The sequence below is a fragment of the Phyllobates terribilis genome, unplaced genomic scaffold (genome assembly GCF_046119375.1).
Source record: "Phyllobates terribilis strain yellow unplaced genomic scaffold, ASM4611937v1 Scaffold_1__5_contigs__length_1240528914, whole genome shotgun sequence".
Lineage (NCBI taxonomy): Eukaryota > Metazoa > Chordata > Amphibia > Anura > Dendrobatidae > Phyllobates > Phyllobates terribilis.
Genome location: NW_027362761.1, coordinates 179916735 through 179933393, shown reverse-complemented (window position 1 = coordinate 179933393; position 16659 = coordinate 179916735). Strand labels below are relative to the sequence as shown.

Genomic DNA, 16659 nt, shown 5'->3' with positions numbered 1-16659 from the left:
ATATATGATAGATAGATAGATAGATAGATAGATATGGGATATATGGATAGATAGATAGATAGATAGATAGATAGATAGATAGATATGAGATAGATAGATGGATAGATAGATAGATAGATATATGGATAGATACATAGAAAAATAGATAATAGATAGATATGAGATAGATAGATGGATAGATATAGATAGATATATGGATAGATACATAGAAAAATAGATAATAGATAGATATATAAATAGATAGATATGGGATAAATATAGATAGATAGATAGATAGATAGATAGATAGACGGCATAGAATAGCCATGAGTGTGAATGTGAAGCCAGTGAGAGCATGTTGGGGGTGGTGCTACTTGTGGTAGTAGTCCTCGTTCCTGACTATAAATGGCTTTGTCCAATCCGTGCTTTGTATGCTAATCCTCATGTAACCAATGTGAAATAAAAGCCAGCCAGGAGAGGCAGTCCGCAGTCAGGATTCCAGCCCTCAGCCTGACTAACGCTCTACTTTATTTCACCTGTGTTGCAGAACATAAGCTAAACATGTCATCTGAAAGCAAGGAGAAAGCTGGCGACAAGCCTGCCCAGATCACTATGCCTTCTCCACTCAGCAACTTGGAAGTCAAATACACCAAGGTAAGGGGCAACAAGCCAGATCTGTTCTGTAATGTTCCTTTCAGGCTGTCACTGTACAATTACAGAATGACCTAAAACTAATGCCATATCTTTTCAGTAGTATCTGAATATAGCAGTAAACTTCTGCGCAAAGCGCTGACATTCAGCGAGGAAGGGGTTAATCGCTGTAGTGCCTGGGCGGTTATGTAAGTGACCTTTTTAACATAAGCAAACTAGGAATAACACTTTACCAAACATTCCCAGGCTTGGGAGCGGGCTCTCGGTTCACATTGGGACACATTCACTTGTAAACAGGCCAGGATGCTATATACAACCTTCTATCTGACCGGATACGATGTAGCAGAGCTAAGTTTGTCATCTGGCATAACTCCTGCATTATGCTACCTGCGGGTGCAGATAAAGCGGTGACTAAAAGTACTGCTCTAACATCTGTATAGAGTAAATAATGCTAAAAGAATACATAGAATGTAAGATAAATATGCCCTATTGCTCCGAAAAGTAGACTTTATATTTAAGTACATATCAACTATTGACTTTCAGTACGTTAGACGATGTCAGATAGCTCTACCATGCAGGCCGGATCTATTTTTTTGCAGATTCCATAATGTAAAACGATCCAAAAACTACTGCATGGTAAAAAAAAGTATAAAGTCAACCAAGTGCATTTGTAGCACGCTGCTAATTCAGCTCCTTATTTTATTCTTCTGTTTGTCCCATAGCGCGCAGCTTGCACAATCACTGCTACTTCTGCCAATTCGCTTAAAGCAGAACACCACAAGTATGGAGTTTGCCTTCAACGACGGTTTTGCTGACAGTAGAGCTTAGATCAGTCTTCATATATACACTAGATCTACTATATTGTATTCATTTCTGGCGTTTGGTTATAATAAATATGCCTCCTTTAACCCCTTTGAAAAAAATTGCAAAGAAATGTTAATTCAGATGTAGTCATATTTTCTAGAGCAGACTGTAAGTTGTCCAGGGAAAATACACTTCTGCCATTACTATAGTATATGTCTCTGCGGGGAGGTATAAAACAACTGTCAGGGCAGCAGACTATGATAGCAGAATGTTTCACAACGTCACGGATAACTACACTCTATGCAGAAACTGAATTGTAGATAGCATTGATAATCTGATGAGTGTACGTTGATAAAATAAGTATTCCAAGGGTCAAGGATAACATTTTGGTGATTATAAAACATGTGCATTAAGAAGTTATTATGTCCCCTGTGTATACTAAACAGAAGGGATGTCCTAGTTTTAATCATTGTGGAATAAGTTCTGCAACTTTCATATATACTTTGTATACCAAGTCCTGCTTGCTGCCAGTGAATGGAAACATACATTATGCTTAGATCCCAAATCTGACTGCTTGTTCTTAGTATGAGTACTCACCAGAACAAAGCTTCTTAAGGAGTGATAGTATCAAAGCACTTGTGAAGCCTTCTTCAGATGTCCGGGATTTTCTTGCCATTCTTGCATGTTAAAAAACTGACGGAATTTCATCAGTGTTTTGGATCAGATTGTGTCAGTGTTTGGTCATTCTATATGTTTTATTATAAAAAAAAAATGGACCTCACACAGACAGAACCATAGACTATTATGGTTACCAATTCTATCAGTGAAAAACACAAAAAACATATGTGAAAAACGGACATCTGTGTTTGCCCTAGGGTTGATGATTCAACAGTCTTTCAACTGATTTGTGAAACTGTTGTTGCAACAGTTTCACAAATCTACTTGTCTTTATATGTGTTTTTTTCTGATAATCAGGGTAAAACCACAAAAAAAACACTATAGGGATGTGTACACATCCAAATTTTCCTCTTCATATCTTCCACTGCTGATTTTACTGCAGCTCTGTAGAACTTCACTCCAAAGCTTGCAACAAAATCAGTTTGTGTTACATGCAGATATTTTGTGGGTGCTGCTGCAGATTTACCCAGAATTTCACAACCATGTACTTCTAGTAGTAAATGAACTGATGTACACTAAAAGGAGGACAAAGTATTGAAGGGGACTTGGGAAAAGAGGGGAAACAGTATGTAAGAAAGGAAAGGGACATGAGGAGCAGCCTGTGCAAGAAGAAGAAGAAGCTGGAGGGGTAGTCAATAAAGAATGGGGGACATGAGGAGCAGTGTGTGCAAGAAGAAGCATGGGGGTCAGCTTGTAAAGAAGGGGGGACATGAGGAGCAGTCTGTGCAATAGGACGAAGCATGAGGAACAGTCCATAAGGAAGAGAAGAGATGAGAAGCAGTCGGTTCAAGAACAAGAAGCACGAAGAGCAGTCTGTAAGGAAGAGGAGAGTGCAAGAAAAAGAAGAATGAGGAGCAACCTGTAAGGAAGGGGGGGACATGGGGAGCAGTCTGTGGGAGAGGAGAGTGCAAGAAGAAGAAGAATGAGGAGCAACCTGTAAGGAAGGGGGGGGGGACATGAGGGAAAGTCTATGGGAGAGGAGAGTGCTAGAAGAAGAATGAGGAGCAGCCTGCAAGGAAGGGGGGGGGACACGAGGAGCAGTCTGTGGGAGAGGAGAGTGCAAGAAGAAGAAGAATGAGGAGCAGTCTGTAAGGAAAGGGGGACATGAGGAGCAGTCTGTGGGAGAGTAGAGTGCAAGAAGAAGAATGAGGAGCTGTCTGTATGGAACGGGGGACATGAGGAGCAGTCTGAGGGAGAGAGAATGAGTTGTAAACTATAAGAACAGAATGGACATGATGAGATTTCTGTGGGAGAGGAAGGAGAGAGCTATGGGGAGCAGCCTGTGACAGAAGAGAGGGTATGAAGAGCAGTCTGGAAGACAGGAGAGGGCCATGGGGAGCAGTCTGTGGGAGAGGAGGTGGTCATGTAAAGTAGTCTGGGAGAGAGGAGGGGTATAAGAAGCAATCACCGGTTGCTGGGAACATGTAAGTTGCATGTCCAACTTTACATTTTTTACATGTGTAATTTTTTTTACCAAGAATTGAATGCTATAAACTAATTGTGATTTACATGCTATACACTGGGGGCAGGTCCTATATAATTGGAATGCTCACAAGGAAAAAAATGTGCGTGGAGTGCTACATGTGCCACTTTTTCTTACCTTTTCATAATCTCCCTGATTTCCCTTTTTAAAAGTTGGCAAGTTTGGATATTTGCCAAACCACCATCAAAGCATGGTCTAATACATTACATGTTAGTGTAGTGTAAAAAGAAAAAGTATGCGAGCAATGTAATAATGAAAACATTGCTTCTATTTATACACCAGACCAGTTTGATACCTTACATTGCACGCATTGCTTGTCACAAATGCCAGGATCCCCCTCAGGTTAAAATGAGTTTCTGAAGGATTATATTATTAGCATTGTCTGTGTTACTAAAAACGCTGATGATAATCTGCTGCTTTGGGCAGAATATCTAGCATTCGTACTTTAAGACTTTTGCCTGACATTAGTAGTAATCACTTCAGTTATGACATTTTGAATATATTTTCTTGTGGTCGATTTGTTGCAGGAATTTTTGTCTGAAATTTCGTTCCATACATGTAAATGGGGATGTTTCTGTAGCTTTTTCAATGGATTTTAACAAAATGTTCCAAAATAATGAAAATAACTCCAGTAATGCAGATAAGAAATGAAAGGTTTGTGTTCACTGCTTGTTAAATCCTTCTAATACATATTGTTGAAATTAGAGGTCATGTTTTCATATCGTGGAAGAATAATATTGAAGTGTCCACCAGGAGAATTCTTTGGCATTTTTCATTTACAAAGTTAATGTCTCATTAGGATTCTGTTTGATCTGAACCTCTGAACTGTGCCGTAGAAGAATCATTGTCAAGGAGTCAATTTATAGCACTGGTAACTGTGCAGGACAAAGGTGTTCATTGACAGAGGCTAGGTGTGGCAGCCTTCGGCACACAATATCCAGTGCCCCCCAGACGTGTAGTTCTGAATTCATCCTAAAAGTTCCCTTCACTTTCTAGCAATGCAATGGGCATTAATATATTGTCTTCTCAGATTGATTGATGGAGTGAATATGATGGCCTTAAACTTCTAACATAAACAGCTACATCGGCTAACATTAGTTCTGTATTTGAGTCTTCGAACGAATATGGATTGATTTGAACGGCTGAGCTTTTCCGTGAATCATTGATCAGAGTGACGTATATGCTGTATATAGAAAAAAAATTAAAATTTTCAAAACATCTGAATTGTTGCTCCACAGAACATAGCTCCTATTGACTTGCAGAATATAATATGTAGAGAAACTAGTGCAGACATTCAGTGCCCCTCTCCTTTAAGGGAGTCTGTAAGTACAAAATGACAGTTCAAACTAAGCATACCACCTTATAAAGGACATAGCCCTATTAAAAGTCATACCTTTAGTGTCCAAAACTGTTGCTGCTTCTGACACAAATTCTTTCTTATTTCTTATATGCAAAGGACTTAAAGCACCCTTGGTGTGACCGAGCAATTCATTACACCTTCTTGACTAATTGCTTTTACATTTATCTCTGCCCTCTTCTTCCTTGATTGACAGCTCTGGCTTGAAACTACATTGACACCGAAATATTAACGTGAACGAGTGTCTTAAGAACGCTCAATCGCGATAATATTTCAGTGTAAACAGGCTGTTGATCACCCAATGAACAAGCGAAACATTTGTTCATCGGCTGAAATGATCTTTTGTGCAGCGCAAAGGGTCATCATTCTTGGCAGGAATCGCGCAGATCTATTACAGATCGCTCCGTGCGCATTGTCTACTGCTATATAAACAGGCTATTAAACGACTGTCGATCAATGGTTGCTTAGTCCCGCTGGTTGGTCTGTATAAATGGACCCTTACAGAAGCCAGGGTCAAGATAGATGGAAAACATATAGATGGGAAGGTGCACTGAACCTCTCAGCCATGCCAAGGGTGCTCCAAGCATCTCATTAGCATATTTTAATTCAGGACAATTTTTGGCAGGCACAGCAATGGATTTGGATACTAAATGTACAATTTGTATTAGGGCTATTCTCCTATAAGGTGCTGTACTTGGTTTGAACAGTTATTTTGCGCTTACAGACTACCTTTCAGAAAAAAACTGTATGCCATGATTACCACCCTCTATGTTGCTGATGTTAACAGGATGTAGTAGTTACCCCTGTAAGGCAGGATTGCCAGCCAAAGCTAAAATTAATTAACCTGAATACCTGAACGTGTCTCCTGGCATCCCTTAGCCTCTTAAATATGAAGCCATTTTACAAATAACAATATTGCATTATGCAAAGGCTGCCACTTTTGAAAGAAAAATCTAATTCTTCCTATCATCTACGACTTTGCATATTAGGGATGTTAATGACTCCCGTAGCTCACAATTTCTAATAAATTCCATAGTGTTAACAGTCTTAATGGGGAATGTGAGATGCACCATATTTTAGAAAATTAACAAAATGTGATCATACAGGGCTCCACAAAAGGCTACATTTTTATCCATTTTTTCATATAAAAAATGCATTTTACAAATCTATATTTAATGCATGATGCCCATGTACAATATGTGATTGTAACCTATAAACTAAGAAAAGAAAATTCTTTCATTGACGTAATGGTCATATTATCAGCCCATTGTGGTGGAGCTTTCAGATGATCTGATGGACACAAATCAATTCATCAATACAATGTACCTTTGGCTATAGCTACATTTCCAGTACTATTCTGGTATCAGGTGCGGACATACCATTGCTACAACCTGGGTCCCAAGATGTAAGGGGGCCCATTTCCATTTCCAAAGCAGGTGGAATTCTGCATTACGATGAGCAATTGGATGGCAAAGGACCCATATATTGTTCTTGCCCAAGGGCTCTCTTCTGTTCGCCAGTGTTTAGTATAGTGGGTCATTGCTGAGGATTGGATGCAGGACCTAGACTGTGGTACAACGTATTGTCAAATATACATAATATTAGAAATCAGTAGACCAGGGATGATGGGTCAGTCTAGACAATACTGTCATTCACCCTCCGCCGATACTAGCAAACAGAGATGCTTCTGTGTAAGACAAAGCGACGGCCCTTCTTCTACGCGGCCCAGGCAGGTCACTTTAGGGGTCCAGTAGCTGAGTGTGGAATGAAATGAGCACAGTGTGTGTTTGATATCCAGTCACAACGACTGTACAACTCGCTTCACTGTGCCATACACATTGTTTCTGAATGCACTGAAAATAATAAAAAGAAATGTAACTTAAGTCTGTGACCCGGCATTTCTCACTAATCAAGGCAACGCTTCCTGTGGTTTTTCAAATAATTTCCTTTGAAATGAAGAAGTAACTTGCCATGCATGGAAGAGTCAATATGTGACCATATACAGATGATCACAGCATGGAGGCCGCATAATGAGGCAAAGAAAACCCAGCCTACTCACATCTGAGGGTAATATGTGACTTCTGGCAAGACTCCTTCAGTATCACAGCCAAGAAGGTTTTTTGTTTTTTTTCAATACTCACTCAAGGAAAAAAAAAAAGTTCACATTAATCGTTTGAGAATTTAACACCCTGTCTGATTCAATTTTCACTACCACGGAATTAAATCACACAGAATTATCCTCTAATAATATAGACTTAGCAGGTATTTATGTGCAGATTAAAGATATCAACATTTCACAATTAATATTTCAGTTAAATATTTTGAAAAAGAAAAAGATCTTTGAGCTCCAGTTTCTTAAGATTCTTATGTTAAGCAGACCATCCACATGAGCTCCATGCTTGTGGTCGTACTAGATCTCAGTGCAGAAGTCAATGATGTGAAGCATACTTTGAAAAACACGTTCCCTGATCTCGTGTGACAAAATCTTATCCCATATTTGACTTTAAATGTACAGTATGGGTCTGACATAATAACACAGCCACACCCATGAACCCAAAGTTGGCTCTAATTACAATTATTTAGCTGGCCGCCATTTTTTCTTACCTTCACAAAGCCATGACTGAGCTTATGTTGGTGGACTATAAACACTTCCGCATGAAAGCACTGGTGGACAAAGATCGAAGGAGGCCCCTGTGCAAGATCTATATATGTGCCCTTTTTAGTCCAATAGCTCCTCATAATGCACAATTCCAGCTGCTTTGGGCCTCCTTATCTCTTCGGCTCCTGTGCGACCGCAACAGGTTGCGTCAATGATACGTCCACTCCTGGAAAAAAGCTGGAAGAATCCACCAATTTCAGTAGCATCACATAACCATCTAAGGTGTGTGATGGCTTCTTGACTCTCCCCACAGTAGATGATGCTAGCGGAAAGAAGACTCAGCCTTCAACCGGGAGATAATCCCTCTGACAGAGGCATACTTACCTCTCCTAATTAAAAACACATGCATGCTTGGCTGAACCAAGTGTGCATGTGTTCAGAAAGTATGGAAGGAGTAGCTGTCTGCTAAACTGAAGTTGCTTGCTATCAGGGAAGTTGGGAAAGATAGGTGTATGGGCACCACCAGTGGCCGCTAGATACCTTCTCATGAAGGGACAATACGGTTGTTTTGTAAACATCAGGTCGATAATCATGTCAATATGCAGAAAATATGATTAGATATATTCATTTATTCATATATTAATTTGTAATTGAAAACATTACAAGAAACGACCCGGACCCGGCATTTTACTATAGAATGAAACATGCGTCAGAAATCCAGCCAATGATAGAGAAAAAGTTTACTTTGTGCATCGAAACTGTAATGGATATACTGGCTTATATGTAATTATAGTGGCGCATATATTGTCTTGTAACTCTTAGTAGGGATATATTACAGTAAATTACAGTGCTAATGCAGTACCTCAGTGTAATATATGGGATGGCTTTCTTCCACACAGATCTTTATTAACAATGAATGGCACAATTCAGTCAGTGGTAAGAAATTCCCCGTCTTCAACCCAGCCACAGGAGAAAAGATATGCGAGATAGAAGAAGGGGATAAGGTAAGGAACATGTGGATTCTACTTTGTGGTGATTACCTTTAAACTTAAAGTGCAATTCTAGTTGAATTTGTACATTACATTATTTTTACGTCAATGATCTGACATAATTTTGGTAGAATTAGTCAAACTTCACCTTTTGCTTCTGTAGCTTCACTTGCAGGGGCTAAAGGCTGACTCTTTGTATTTAAAAAACAGATAAAAACTTCCAATAAGGGAAATATTTTTGCAGTTTTTTGAGCTTTTTAGTCTGTACTTCTAGTTGTGCATAACATTAATCGGTGGCTTCCAACTCGTTGCTCCTCGGCTATTACAAAACTACAAGTCCAAGGATGCACTGACAACCTACAGGTTGGTTTTACTAGTGACAGAACCACAGGTCGGAGAAAGCTATAATAGAGAAATTATTTTTCTTCATAACAAAAAACAAAAAAGTATAATATATAGTTATGTGATGCAGAAGAAATTATTTTCACCTACATTATATACGGTAATTACAGACTATACATAGACAATAATACAGACTACTGCTTGGCATTGGTACAAGCGTCTGTTCACCTTTGGACGCCAATGTACAGAGCATATCTGAGGATAAACTGCACAATAGTGGTCAAAGGTGAATAGTCTTTGATTATAAACTTTCACCAACTTCTCCAATACCAGCCTTAGTGATGAAGTTAAAAATGCTGCTGATGCAATGCAGGCTGTTTAAAATGTATTCTTTGGATTATCCAGTTCACTTGTTATCCTTTCCCACCACTGCCAGTTTTCTTTCTTGGACTTTGATGTTTCATCCCCTTTTTTCCAAGATTTAAAACTTTTTTTACGTTTTCATCAACATAGTCATATGAGGGCTTCTTTTTTTGTGGGATGTGTGGTAGTTTTCAATGACACTATTGTTCTTACTATACAATTTACTGGAGAATGGGAAAAAAATCCTGGTGCAGTGAAATATTAAAAGAAACTCGATTCTGCCATTGTTTTTAATAGGTTTTGTTTTTAAAATGTTCATAGTGCTGTAAAAATGACTTGGCAACTTGATTTTTCAGGTCAGTACGATTATGGCAATACCAGACTTGTAAAGTTTTCTTATAGTTATATTGTTAAAAAAATTTAGAAATTTGAAAAAAAAAAATTGGCTTGTGTTGCTATTTTCTGTGATCCATAACTTTATTTTTTTTTGTCGATGGAGCTATGTAAGGGCTAATATTTTTATTGATACCAGCGCGGCAACATTCTTATGAAAAAGGATGCCTCATTACTGATTGGATCAGTTGAACCCTAGGGGTCTGCTCCCAACACCTTCTGCTACTAGGTGATTTTATGAAGAAAAGCCCAAGCCAGATAAACAATTGCTGTAAGGAAACTGTAATGTTACCTAATGGCCTTTTGGATGTATGGCCATCCATGTTAAATATTCATGGCTTCAATTCCCCAGTGCGTGAGCCTTTAATACAGAACAGCCCACCATTCTCATTTGAAGAAGGTGTCCTTAGCATGGAAACTCCTATGATATCCATATGCTCTTAGCAAGTGTATGGGCAGGATTGTCTTCACGACAACTCATTTTCTTTAATAAGAAAATAGATGTTACGCAGAAAAAAAGACAATCAATCTGTGAAAAGAGTCAATATTCTCCAGCTCTTCCTTGTGAGCCACCTGCCAAATGAAACCCTCATACTGTATCGTGGATTCTCAGCCCCCTTGGAGTGTGACATATGGGGTCTAGGTTTTAAGTTGAGTCATGTTGGAAAGGATTTTCATGTGTTAACTTAATCACCCTTTGCTTCTAGGCAGATGTAGATATTGCTGTGAAAGCAGCAAGAGAAGCATTCCAGTTTGGGTCACCATGGCGTAGGACGGATGCTTCTCAGAGGGGTAAACTCTTGAATAAGTTGGCAGACCTCATAGAACGTGACATCCTGATTCTAAGCGTAAGTGGTTTTCATGTGACAACATGACACTATTATTCTGTATGAAATGGTCTTTATGGTACATTTACATGTAGGACTATATAATATTAATTGGACTATTTTCAGACCCTGGAATCCATTGATGCTGGAAAGGCATTTACCTACTCCTACTTTGCTGACATACCAGGAGCTCTTAAATCCCTGCGCTACTGTGCAGGCTGGGCAGACAAAAACCATGGTCGCACAATCCCTATGGGTAGGTTGTTTTAAAGCTATGTGTTGTCTGCAAGAACAAAGAATAATGTAATTTCAGTAACAGGCTTTATCTTCTTTTACTTATAGATGGAGATTTCTTTACTTTCACAAGACATGAACCTGTTGGAGTTTGTGGTCAAATAATCCCCGTAAGTAATCAATACAAGCGACAGACTTTGGTTACATACGATAATTTTCAAAAACTGCAAAATGCGTTTAAGATTCCCAAATATCTATTGAAGACATTCTTAGCTTTCATTCATAGCTTTTACGTTCCAGATATTGATTTTGAAAATGTTTCTTTGTGCTGATTTTATATAAATTGAGTCTGTCTCTGCAGTTATGTGTCACTCTAATAGCCTATCTAGATGAACCAAAAATTGGGGAAAAATACTTCATAGGAACGCTCGCTCCTGACTATCGGGCCAGCTAAATGGGCCAGCAATCACCCGAAAAACAAGCACTCTTTCATTGGATACAATCATTTCTAATCATGATTATTATCGGCAGCAGATCGCCCCATATGTACATGTAATATGCTGCCGTTAACATGATATTCTAAGGGCACAGATGATCAAATTACGATTGTTTTGCGCACAATCAATGCTTGTTGGCCCCTTTATACAGGCCAGTAAATGACTTGAATATAACCAACAGCAGTCAATGAATGGCCTGGATTGGCTGTCTAAAGGGGCCATAACCTACAGAAACCAAGTACAAACTAAAAGTTTACATCCACCCCAGATCAAATATTTTCATAAGATTATAAAAATGAACATGAAAACAATAAAGACCAATTACTACATTTCAAACACAGACAGACAATACTGCAATCTATAACTTCTTATTCTGGTAGAAGGTATAGGAAGCTCGATTCTCTACACAGCAGTAGTAAACTAGTGTTTGGTAATCTTGATTTGCTGTAAAAATAAAATATTTAAAAAGAATTTTATCTGCAATAATAATGATATCAAATATCTTTTTTGTTTCACAGTGGAATTTTCCACTTGTAATGTTTTCATGGAAAATCGCACCTGCACTCTGCTGTGGCAATACAGTTGTCATCAAGCCCGCCGAGCAAACACCACTGACGGCTCTGTACATGGGATCATTAATAAAAGAGGTGTGTGCTACTTGTGCAAAAGCAAATAGAAAGGCTGATCAAGTATGAGGTTTAGCTTTACAAACAGTAGTCGAGCAACAATGATATAATGTGCCTGCCTATACTGCCTTCTTCTACATGAACATGCTATAATACTTGTTGCAAATATCTCACTTTCGTATTATTGGTTATAGAAAAAATTGTTTTTTGCAGTCTTTTTTTCAGTCTGCTCTGAACCAGATAGTCCGGGGGTTCACCAAATTTGTCACTCATGGTGCAAAATACATTTGGTTCTTCTTGCTAGAAGTTGGACACTATCTCTTATTTTTGCCAATAATAGGCTGACTTTAGACCAATAATTGGCAATCAAAGACTGATACCTGCAAATAATATATTTGGCGCCTTTATATTCTTACCAAATCCTTTTTTTATTCACTATTAAAAAGTGGCGCAAGAACAACAGTAAATGTAAGCCAGAGTTTTTGAAGTGCTATCTAATATGTCAATATCTCACTCCAGAAGGAGTCTTAGCATAAAGTCTTGTAGCAAACTTAAATCAGGTCTATTAACAGATGTCCCAATAAAAACTGCAAACAAATATTTAATAGGTGTGCTAGACCTGATGAAGGTAGTGCACTTACTTTGAAAATCCACGTCAGAATGGCTGTATAATCATATATAGAGTGAGAGGTTCACGAGCCCAAGAGTATTCAGTTTGCTCTCACTGCAGCTTGTACATAGCAGTGTGAGATCTCAGCAGCAGTGAGGAGGGATACGGAGGAGTTGTCAATCAAGATGGTGAAATTAAGATGATACTTTCAAAAGGAATTGTACAGTCATTCTGAAATGAATTTTCAAATAAAATATAGCAGAATCTATTAGATAATATAGTTTGTATAGTGAAACCTGGTAAAAGATCCATATTAAAGGAGTTCACCAGAATTAGAAAAACATGTATGCTATTCTCAAAAACAGCTCTTCCCCTGTCTACAATCTGGAATTGAAGCTCAGCTCCATTGAATTAAATGGTGCAGAGCTGTAGTATTACATAAAACCTGTAGACCGGGATGGTGCTGGACAATTCCTTTAAGATCCCTTCTATCAAATCAAATCAGCTTTGCTTTGAATCTACCTGCTTGTGATTAAGTATTCACATACTGTAGTATCTTATTTTACTTTCCAGATCCAACATCCATTAAGCTAAATATTGCACAGATTTTTTTTTTGCAAGATGACATTCAACTGCAAATGTATTAATTACCGTAATTGGCAATATATGGAAATCTTTACATTTTGTAGTGATCTTCAAACTGGTTTATTTTGTGATGATAGCGACATATTATTGGTGAATGTGAAGTAATTTTGCCTCCTCTTTACTTTTTGTCTTGTAGGCAGGTTTTCCACCAGGTGTAGTGAATATTGTTCCAGGATATGGACCCACCGCTGGAGCAGCCATATCACATCACATGGACATTGATAAGGTTGCATTTACTGGATCAACTGAGGTATTACTCCTATTTTACTTTTTTTTAAAAAATCTCAAAGTTTATAGTTTAAATGGAACTGTCATTCGATTTATGCTGCCCAAACCACGGGCAGCATGAATCAGAGCCTGGCAGGAAGATTGCTACCAGGTATATTTTTATCTGAGACGCTCTTTCAGAGAAAACATAGTTTAAAATGTGTGCTATAGATAGAGATGAGCAAACCTGAACTCTAAAGTTTGAAGTTCGTACCTGTCCAGTGCTGAACTCCGAACACAGACTTCTCCTGGAAGTCCGTTTTATAGTCCGGGAGTCCGGAGAGGAGAGAAAGAGATTTTCCAGCTTCAAAGTTTGGGTCTCCATTGATTTCAATGGCGTTCTGGTTGGATACAGTTCTGGTACTCTAACCAAACTTTAGCGTAAAGTTCAGTCAGGTACCAGAACCAGGACTTCCACTGGTCCGCTCATCCCTAGCTATGGACTATAGGAAGAGACTACACTAGTCCGTTGCCGCTTCCGGTCTCTCCCTATATACTCACATGGGAGAGATCTGTCAATCAACTGGAACCAAGTTTATTTTGTTTCATACAGGCCCATAATAGTCTGATAAGGGCCACGACTTCCGGGAGCTTGTAGGCGTTATCAGATATTCCATTGCATTATGGATATAGCAGTACTGGTTCTACGGTGCCTCCAAAATACAGGCCATAAATGCCACCCTCCAGTATGACCTAAAAATTAAATATTATCAAGGGAATTTTCCTGTTCTCTTCTTTCACTCATTGAACTACAGAGCCCCTCTTTTTCCCCCAACATAGCTGCAGTGCTCATGAGTATCCACTGTGCATAATGCTTAGATAGTCTAAAACACGCCTCCTGCTCTTGGATTTGACATTCTGAGTACAGGGGGAGTGTCTATGACTACCATTGCTCACTGAGGAAATAAGAGGAGCCCAGAAATTAGTGGATCAGCAGCATAATGAATGAAAAGGAGGGCACTTGGTAAATTTGCAAATCATTCTCTTGCAATTGGTACATTTTTTTTATCAGATTGGAAGGCCACATTAAGGACTGGTGTCTGTAGCAGTGCATGGTCTGTGTATGCAGCAAATGCATGTTCATGGACCCTGATGTAAAACAAAAAGTAAAACTGATAGTGTATAGTGCTGTCAAAAGATATGTAAACAGACTGGATGAAAAAAGGTAGAAATGTTTTGTAGATTTCATAAAGCTAAGTATGGGTAAGGTAAGATTATCAGAATTGCAATGGAGAAGAAAGCTTCTGGTTCCAAATCCATAGGCCATATTGTATGTAAAGCTGCCTATAACAATAAGGAAGCATTCATATCTACCATCATGTTTAGCAGACATGCATTTACTATCTGCAAATCTGAGTAAGGTAAAGTGAACTTACAACAACTTTTTTTCATGTGCAAAAAAAAATTGTGTCATATAAGTTCCTCCTGGGAGAATCAAATGGAATAATTCCCCATAGATCTTCGTTTTAATTGCTGTTTCCTATACAATTGGCTAGTCGGCTAGTTGTGTGTAAGGTATATAGACTGTTAACCAAAAGTTTTAGCAAGATACACAGGGAGAAATATCTAGTTTAACTTCGAAAAACATCAAAAAATATATAAAAACCCGAAAATAGCAATGACCTGTGTATGTGAATAATAGTCATATTTTAGTTTGAATTTAATGAAATTTGAAATAAACTTTCTAAACATTACTTAATACATCTGCTTTTTAAATGTATTTAGGTTGGAAAGCTAATAAAAGAAGCTGCTGGGAAGAGTAACCTTAAGAGAGTTACACTGGAGCTTGGAGGAAAAAGTCCAGTTATCATTTTTGCTGATGCGGACTGTTAGTATATTATTTCTGTTAATTACTTAATGTTTTCATATCACAAAGCTAAGATGGTCACTATGTTAAACATTTAAAATGCCACTATCGTAAATAAAGAGAGTTTAAACAAGAATATCCTTAAAGGAAAGCTGTCAGCAGTAATTCATCCCACAAACTATTTATATGTACATTTAGCTATTTCAAAGATAAGTCCAGCCATACCTTAACATAGTCACACTGTCGCTCTGCTACTGAGAAATTAGTGTTTAAATTTATATGCAAATGAGGCTGAAGAGCTATTGTAGATATGAAGCCTCTGTCACTCCAGCTCTATTCTCCACCCAGTGCTGCCTTCTAGCACTTGACTGACAGCTTCTATGCTGTGTGACTTCAGGCAAATGCTGCGTGGGGAATAGAGCCGGAGTGACAGAGGCTTCAGATCTAATCAAACGCTGATTTCTTAGTAACAGAGGAACAGACTGGCCATGTAAAGCTATTGCTGGATTTATCTTTAAAAGAGCTAAATGCACATGTAAATAGTTTATGGGGTGCAATCCTGCTTACAGATTCACTTTAAAGGCATGCAGCATGTGCAGCTGTGAAGTAAGGCCATACGTACAATGTGCAGATCCATTTGTGCAATCTTGTACAGGCTCTGTTGGAGCCCGTGTGGTATGGAGATATTCTTCCTTAGTACTCTACTTCTAGGGGAGAATAACTCTATGTAGGATTGGACAGACCATATGTGTGACCTGGGCAGCTGCGTAGGTGCCCAGTAGGTCAAGGAGCCAAGTTCCATGTTTTACAACAGTCAGCAGCATCCCATTGAATGCAGGGGACATAGGGAATGAATTACCTTTCTCACAATTATTAGTGGGCACTGTAAGGTGAGATGTTGGAGTCCAAGAGGCTCATGTTTTTTTTTGCACAGGGGCCCTCTGCTGTTTGTGCCTTTCTCAGATATACAGTACAGACCAAAAGTTTGGACACACCTTCTCATTTAAAGATTTTTCTGTATTTTCATAACTATGAAAATTGTACATTCACACTGAAGGCATCAAAACTATGAATTAACACATGTGGAATTATATACTTAACAAAAAAGTGTGAAACAACTGAAAATATGTCTTATATTCTAGGTTCTTCAAAGTAGCCACCTTTTGCTTTGATGACTGCTTTGCACACTCTTGGCATTCTCTTGATGAGCTTCAAGAGGTAGTCACCGGAAATGGTTTTCACTTCACAGGTGTGCCCTGTCAGGTTTAACAAGTCGGATTTCTTGCCTTATAAATGGGGTTGGGACCATCAGCTGTGTTGTGCAGAAGTCAGGTGGATACACAGCTGATAGTCCTACTGAATAGACTGTTAGAATTTGTATTATGGCAAGAAAAAAGCAGCTAAGTAAAGAAAAACGAGTGGCCATCATTACTTTAAGAAATGAAGGTCAGTCAGTCCGAAAAATTGGGCAAACTTTGAAAGTGTCCCCAAGTGCAGTTGCAAAAACC

At 38.6% G+C, this 16659-nt stretch overlaps 1 protein-coding gene across 1 annotated transcript in view; it reads left to right on the top strand.

Moving 5' to 3' along the window:
* The first annotated feature begins 442 nt into the window (after nucleotides 1–442).
* ALDH1A1 (aldehyde dehydrogenase 1 family member A1) overlaps nucleotides 443–16659 on the top strand; it is a 37376-nt gene continuing 21159 nt past the window's right edge. Inside the window, exons 1-8 of the mRNA XM_073670511.1 lie at nucleotides 443–633; nucleotides 8451–8555; nucleotides 10346–10486; nucleotides 10592–10721; nucleotides 10808–10869; nucleotides 11715–11843; nucleotides 13214–13327; nucleotides 15070–15172. Of these exons, the coding sequence (XP_073526612.1) occupies nucleotides 541–633; nucleotides 8451–8555; nucleotides 10346–10486; nucleotides 10592–10721; nucleotides 10808–10869; nucleotides 11715–11843; nucleotides 13214–13327; nucleotides 15070–15172 (877 nt within the window). The 5' untranslated portion in view covers nucleotides 443–540. The remainder of the gene's footprint in view (nucleotides 634–8450; nucleotides 8556–10345; nucleotides 10487–10591; nucleotides 10722–10807; nucleotides 10870–11714; nucleotides 11844–13213; nucleotides 13328–15069; nucleotides 15173–16659) is intronic.